The sequence below is a fragment of the Nicotiana tabacum genome, chromosome 19, assembly GCF_000715075.1.
Source record: "Nicotiana tabacum cultivar K326 chromosome 19, ASM71507v2, whole genome shotgun sequence".
NCBI classification, from domain to species: domain Eukaryota; kingdom Viridiplantae; phylum Streptophyta; class Magnoliopsida; order Solanales; family Solanaceae; genus Nicotiana; species Nicotiana tabacum.
Genome location: NC_134098.1, coordinates 125148577 through 125156226, shown reverse-complemented (window position 1 = coordinate 125156226; position 7650 = coordinate 125148577). Strand labels below are relative to the sequence as shown.

The following is a 7650-nucleotide window of genomic DNA, read 5'->3' as shown; positions in this document are numbered from 1 at the left end:
GTAGCAACAAAAATCCGCTCAATTCCAAACTACTTAAAATCAGCAATATCGTTTCTTGCTATTCGTATATCATATCCCTACAATTTAATCAATTTCATTTCAATATTCACTAATTAAGTTCTGTATACACGATAATTAACAAATATTGTTACCTAATTATATTGATTAAATCGTACTACGCTTAGTGAAAGAGAAAAGACGGCACTAGCTAGTAGCTAGGCCTTCATCCATTTCCAGGAGAAAAAAAAGGTAATTTTCCGTCCGATATAATTACCTTATATGGCGAGTCTACGCATACCTTATCTTTTCTATTTACTCACCTTCAACTTCTGGAAACATTTATTAGTTAATGAATTTATTAACAAATAAATTGAAAGGGAATCAAACAATTGTTTGTTCGATTACAAAAGATATTAGCTGGCATGTATACTTAATCAATCAATAATTGATGAATAAATTAATTAACAAATAAATATATAATTTTTATCCATAAGCAAGACATCAAGAGAAACAATAAGTAAATACTAAGAAATTCAAAGAAAAATAAAAATAAAAAAGGTAAACACAGTGGAGGTGAGGTAGAAGTTTTGAGAGCAAAAGAGGATAAAAAGAGGGGACGTGTATACAATAAAATACACCAACATAAAAACTCTCAATTATTAACAAAAAAAAGTTTAGAAAAAAATTAAAAAGAATTTAAAAAAAAAGGAGAAAAAGACACCTCGGCATCGTAACGAGCCACTTAGCCGAGCCGATCGGGGTGAGATGCAACTGATCCGGCTCCACCGGCGGTAAGGAGGCCGGTCAGAACAGTCATGGCTCGGATTTGCATCTCTAAAGCTGCTATGTAATCGGTAGTTTCTTCTAGAAGGTTTGGAAACGGGAGTTTCTGACAACCGGGAACTAAACGGCCGAGAACACGAACTTTCCGCTGCAAAGCCGGTACTCGCTTCTTCGCCGCCAACGGTTTCTTCGACTTTATATTGATGCTGTTCACCTTAGCTTTCTTATGCTTCTTATTAATTTGGCTAAGTCTGAGGCTGAGCCGGCCAGTGAGAATCGCTCTACTCCAACGACTCCTTCCTTTCGCCGTGACGGCGAGGACTCTGTCGGCGGTGTCCCTGACGGCGCGTCCGGCGATAACCGGTGACGGACTATCATCACTACGGCGGACTTGACGCAAAGCCTGGAGAAGTTTAGAAGAGTAGATCTGCTGCTCGTTTTGAGTTCTCCACCTCGATTGATCAAGGCTAGCGGTTGGCTCACTTTTGCCGTTATCTCCAATTTTTCTTCTCTTTTTGCGCTTGGATTCTCGGGAAGGGTTGGAGTTTGCATCGGGATTCGAGAAGGTAGAGGATGACGCCATCAGAAGGAACAATTTTCTGATGCAAAATTCGGAATGATTCTCACGAATTGTACTTCTGTTAATAGATTCAAACTGCAGGAAAAGAAAAAAAGAGGCGATGAGATTCTGAAACAGGTTAAAAGCTTTTTCTGAAACTGATTCTGTGTGTAAACTTGCTAAATCAGGTGAATCAAAAGCAACGCTTTTGTGTCCGTACGTAAACACCTATACACATAAGGTAGTAGTAACATGATACTCGTTTGACAGAATGAATACAAAAGTGACTCAACTATATCAAATTCAATTCTCAGGAATCTCCGTTTTAACAAAAAAAAAATGAAAATCAGAGCAACAAAACGAGAAAAAGAGAGCACAAGTTGAGTTGCAAAACAATACCTGAGTAGTGAGTGCGGCGGCTGCGACGGCGGTAGGTGGCGGAAGGAATGAATAAAACGTAGAGAGAGAAAGAAATGGGGGAGGAGAGTTGAAGGAAATTGGGAGGGGGAAGGGGTGAGTTTTGTATAGGAAAAGAAGAAGGGGACAACCCACGCGTCCTTTGTTTATTGCTTTTCCCTTTTCCCATTTCTCTCTCTTTCATTTTCGTGCACCGAGGTTCTCTCTTCCCGCCCTTATTCTTTACTTTTCTTTTTTCCTTTTTCTTTGTGATATTATGTTTTTTCCTTATTGTAAATTTGTAATGTTAAATTTCATAAGAATTTCAAATTACGAATGCATAGGCTTCACGTGGAAACTTAGATAGCTATTCTACCTTCGCATTAAAAGTCTTCAAGTTTAAGGGTTGTTCGGTGACAAAGTTTTAAATTTAATATTATACATATTTAATAAATTGGAAATATCAAATACATGAACAAAAAATATTAAGTTTGGAATGCGTGTAGTTCGGCTTGTGCCTCAACCTTTTAGTCAAAGGCTTGCCTTCGTCTTAAAAAAGAAGGAAAAAATGTTCCATTCTTCTTTTATTGAGGATTATACATGACTGTTTCTTGAAAATAAAATTTTCTAACTATATAATATAGGGAAATTTTCTTAGATAGTGGAAAAAGAAAAGAAGAAATACTATTAGATAGGAAATACATATAAGTTTTACTGTTTGAATTAGAGAAGAATATTATTGTCATTTACTTCTGTCCATTTGTTGAACTGTTTTTAATTCTCCATATTAATTTACTGTGTCAGCACATGCATAAATGCATATATCGTATATGGCTACAATATCCATCTGTCTCTGTGTCGTGAAAAAGTGAATTGACTGAAACATGCATCATACTCCATTAATAAGCAAATTATATGAATGAATTAAGTTAATAGTAGTTGTCGCTTGGGACCCATAATTGATAATTTTTTTATGTTACCATTCCTCAATATTAATTAAATGGTGGTTAACCATGTTTCTTATCCGTTCTTTTTTCTCAGATATTAAATAAGTAACGTCGTTTCTACTTCAGCTAGCAGGAAGAGTGATTTATCAATTACCGCACCTTCTTTTTGTCAAAATTTATTTGCTTAGAGTTAGGAATCATGATCTAATAAGCTTATACGTTCAAAATCATCTTTGGTTTCATGTTGAATTCAATAAAAAGAAGATTACAATTAAACATTTTTTCTTGCCATTGGAAACTATTTTATTATTTCTATTTACTTTTAGTTACCCAAATACTTTTTTTCTAATAAAACTACATTTACTTCAACGAAAAGTCAATTTATTTATTATTGGAAATGCTCTCTTCTAAAGTTCTAGAAGAAATCTATATAGTGACTCATCAAGTATACAATGCTTTACAAAATGAAAGTAAAGCTAATTAATTAGTCTATCGACATTATCCACCTTGCACTTGTACTTGATTTATAAAGAATAAATATATAACTAGAAATGGATACCCCTTGGGAGTAGGCATGTTAGTTGAATCAAGTTATCTTGCTCACAAAGGTAGAGTAAGCCTGAAAAAAAGACTAACTAGGTCAACCTAATCCTTCATTTGGTGTAATGTAATTATTATTTAAGAGACTTAAAGAGTTGTTTTGGTGACATTACATATAAATGTTCACAATCAATGTCACTTTCCTATAAGGAAATTGATGTTTAAGCATTTTATCACATATCCTATTCGTTTAGATTGTGACCAATAAGAACCTATCAAACTTGACTTTTACCTTTCACCAAACAATGCCAAAAGATAGCCATGACTACGAAAAAGAAGAAAAAAAATCACTACAAGATGAGGACTCATAATATGTCAGACAAAAAAAAAAAAAGAAAATTCATTGAATCTATTCTTGTTGATTGAAATGGGAAGGAAAAGTTGTGGGGGAGATATTGGTAAGGATTTGATACACGACGTTATTATTATTACACCACAAAAAGTGTAATATGTCTTAAATTCAAATCTAGATCGTGAGTATCACTTGCAATTTAATTTAAGATATTTGATATCACTTCAATTAAGTCATGGATGGTTTTAAGTACTAATAGTGAGATTCGTGATATGTGACCATGAAAAATAAAAATTGAAAAAAGACTTCTATTGATAGTCAACCTACTGCAATTAAAGGCGGAGACCGAATTTGAAGTTATTGGGTTCGGAATTCTAGCCTTTTTATATTACTGTGTTCTAAAGTAAGAATTTGTACTTATTCAATTTTCTTTATACAAATATAAGATTTGCACTAAAACTATTAGGTTTGACCGAACCAGTTATCGAAACTCTAGCTCCGCCTCTGACTGCAACTTGCCTCTTTTCTTTTTAGTTTGGGTACATTAATATGAACAAATTTGCATAGGAATTTTTTTTTACTTCCAATCTATAGATTCGAGTAATGTTAGAAATAAGTTGAGAATATTTTTTATACTTGAAGAAAGGAAAAGGGGAAAAAAAAAAAAAGGGGGGGGGGGAAAAGGGGGCAATGTGCTATAATCATATAAACAAATAAAAGCATTCATTTTGTTTAATTGTCATGTGCAAATGATGTGGAAAAGGTCTATTGAACAAAAAGGAGGGTGGTGGCAGCCATTGATTGGTTGTCATATGGGGTCAACTGGAATTTGCTTTTAATTATTCTCAGCAATGATTATATCAGTGGGTGATGCACAAATACGAAATGATAAAAGGAAGGTGAGGGAAAAAGAGCATGTGGTTGTTTTCATGGCAATTTCTATCAAATTCTTGGCTTTTGCTTTGTTTTTTATTGCCTTCTTTTTATTTGTTTTTCAATGAATTTGATGCCTTTGGAGTTTGGACTCATCCATAATCCTGTTGTCGAATGTGGAGAGGTTTCATCCACATAAATGTTCTTTCTATAGTTTCCTATTTTCCTTTCTGTTCTCAAAAAATTAAAGATGAGAAGTGTAGGCAAATGGTGGGAGGGGATCATCGAGTACGATAAAGTTGTTTTCGTGCGACCTAAAAGTCATGGTTTCGAGTCGTGGGAACAACGACTAATGTCTACATCACACCCCTTGAGGTGCGGTCCTTCCCCGAGCCCTGCATAAGTATGGAATGTCTTGTGCACCAGACTGCCTTTGCATGTAGGTAAATAGTGAGGGAACTGAACGTAATAGAGGAAAACACACTTTTGTGAATATGCTTTGACGGTGTAAAAAATTCACACAATTAAATTACTTATGAATTAATTATAGATAAATATCTCAATAACTAAGTAGTTGATATATAACTTAATGGAAATTAAAAACTTGCTATTAGGGTTTAATTTTCCGATAAAATAAGAAAATAAATTTTTACGCTATCAGAAATAACTTAAATGCTACAAACATACATATTCTACTTTATGGAGTGGCATTCTCATTCTCATTCTATTTGTGACAATTCCATTACGTATGAATAATTGTAACTTTTGGACTCTCCACAAAGCAAGCAAATCTCATTCTCATTCCAAAATTCTTTGATATTCCAAAATTCTTTGATATTCCAAATTGACCGTTAATAGTTACTAGTTAGTTGAAAAACTAGGTGCAGCACGCCGATTTATATTTGCATTTACACTGAACACTGATCAGTTTTTCCATTTTTGTATGCTACTATAAAAGTAGAGAAAGTAATCTCTTATTTTGCATTTTTTAGTAACCAATAACGTAAGCATAACAGTTCCCTTGATATTTCTAAGAAATCCAGGATCTTTAAAAACAAACCTTATCATAATCTCTATAATTAAGATATACTTAGGAAATTAAATTTCAGTTTTCTTGAAATAGAAGTAGAATGCATGTATCTTACAACTCATAGCAAGCATCCTTTAAATCCTTGCGTAGATATAGGTATAAATAACCAAAAGAGATAAAAAAGGATAATGTAAAATACAAAAACTGGACAAAGCCAATTTATTAGGCACAGTGGCATGCCAGAGTGTTTTGCCTCTTTTAGTGAGACATGCTTCAATGTCATTAAACTAATTAGAAATTTTCAATTGTAATAGCAGTGATCAACAGCTATCACTCACATGCTTCTAGATTATCAATAAAGAAAATAATTTCTCTTTTAAAATTATTTTCACTATATATATGTCTCTATAGGAAAGATCAAACAGCTGGTTTGCAAACTTTAGTTACAGTTGGAAATCTACCAATTATATACAATGCATATGTTTTTAATGTAATCATGGATAATAAGGTGAGAGCTACTGGATAATTTTAAGTTTTGCCCATATTAAATTATTTCCTTTTTCCCCCTTCATTATCGGAAGATAGGACTTTACTATACACGTTTTAGGCAAAAAAAATTTACTGCTTTGCATCATGGTTTATATTTTACTTTTATTTGTCTTATGTATTTGATTTGTACAAGAAAAGAAAAAGAGAATTTACACATTTTCTTAAACAAGATGGCAAACGAATTAGGACAGTTTACATTCTATATGGTATAAAATCAAATTAAAAAAATTGTTTGAGATCAACAGAACAATTACCGATTCAGGTGCCCGAGTATGTAAAATTGTACTAATGACCACGCTTTTAAAAGTAAATTGTGAGTTCAATGTAATCTTAAAAGCCAAAATTTGAGCAAATTATTAATCCTCTCTTTAATCATGTTCAGCGCCTTGTGTTAGGCAGAAATTTCCTAACACTTTCACAAGAAAGCCTACATGAGATGGTATCTATACTTTTCTTGCATTTGGTGAATGGCTAAACAACTCCCACATGCTATCTCTTAATTGTTGTTCTAATTAAATCATTGGTTTCATGCTAATATTCTTACTTATCCATAACTTTTGACCTTTTCGTGCTTTTGAAGATTATAACCATGCTACTAAATAATATTAACAACTGATTAATACTATTTATTAATTAGCGTTCTTTCTGCGCTCTTAAGAACATGCTTTGACCATAATTGTAGTCTAAACAAAATTCGAGTATCAAGATAACATGGTTAATTGTGACCCGATAATTGTTTAAGCATAGCTGTGATTAGAATACTAGTTTTTCATAGTGTTTGAATTTGAGAGACAAACTACTCCCCTTATCCGTGGTGTCACGGGCACTTCATTTTCCTGTTAATCGGTTTGTTAAGCTTGATTACAAATCCTAATTCCTAACTACCAATTCATGCTTATTTTTAGAAAATTAGTTTTCACACAGTTCCAGATCAACTACAAATACAAACATAAATAATTATATAATAAAAACTGGAAAACCACCGAATTATTTGGGTTGAAAAAAAACCTCCTAAATTTGAAAAATAAAGGGGGTGATGCAAAGAATACAATTAGTGGTACAAACGAATGTTCACTTAATGGTGTGCTTTGCAAAGAGATAGACAGATGTTAGGCTTGAGAGTAGCATATGCATCAAATTAGTGCAATAAACGCGTTGTAAGCTGTCAATTAACAAATATAATATGAATATAAGCTATTCTTCTTTGCATTATTTTGATTAAGACGGTTCCTATTTATTTTTTTTCTTTGTAAAAGGACAATATTATATTATAAATCAAAGACTAACCAAAGGTCTTTAAAGCAATAAAAATATATCAAAAATCCCTTGAACCCAAATAATTGAATCTGCCAGCAATGATCATCCGACCAGTAAACGACAAGTGCACACGACTGAGTCCCTTTCCTTTATCCTTTGCTTATCATGCAATTAATGATCATGTTGTTCGTTAACTCGTGACTCATGATTATGACATTATTAAAGTAATCAATATTATCAACTCTTTTGAAATACATTATAATATTATTTTGTAGGATGAGATGGTTCTATATCTTGAATTGAATGCAAAGCACAAATGTATAGCGACATGATCATACATGAAAAAACTTACTTGCATCCGGTG

The 7650-nt window shown here is 32.9% G+C and overlaps 1 protein-coding gene across 1 annotated transcript; it reads right to left on the bottom strand.

Annotated features, from left to right (window-relative positions):
* Positions 1-585: 585 nt before the first annotated feature.
* On the bottom strand, positions 586-1933 carry LOC107773156 (transcription factor bHLH149). The gene is made up of 2 exons (XM_016592607.2): positions 1742-1933; positions 586-1438 (listed from the first exon to the last, which is right to left on the bottom strand). Exon 2 carries the CDS (start codon positions 1364-1366, stop codon positions 743-745), a length of 624 nt encoding a protein of 207 aa, XP_016448093.2. The 5' UTR covers positions 1367-1438; positions 1742-1933; the 3' UTR covers positions 586-742.
* Between the last annotated feature and the right edge of the window lie 5717 nt (positions 1934-7650).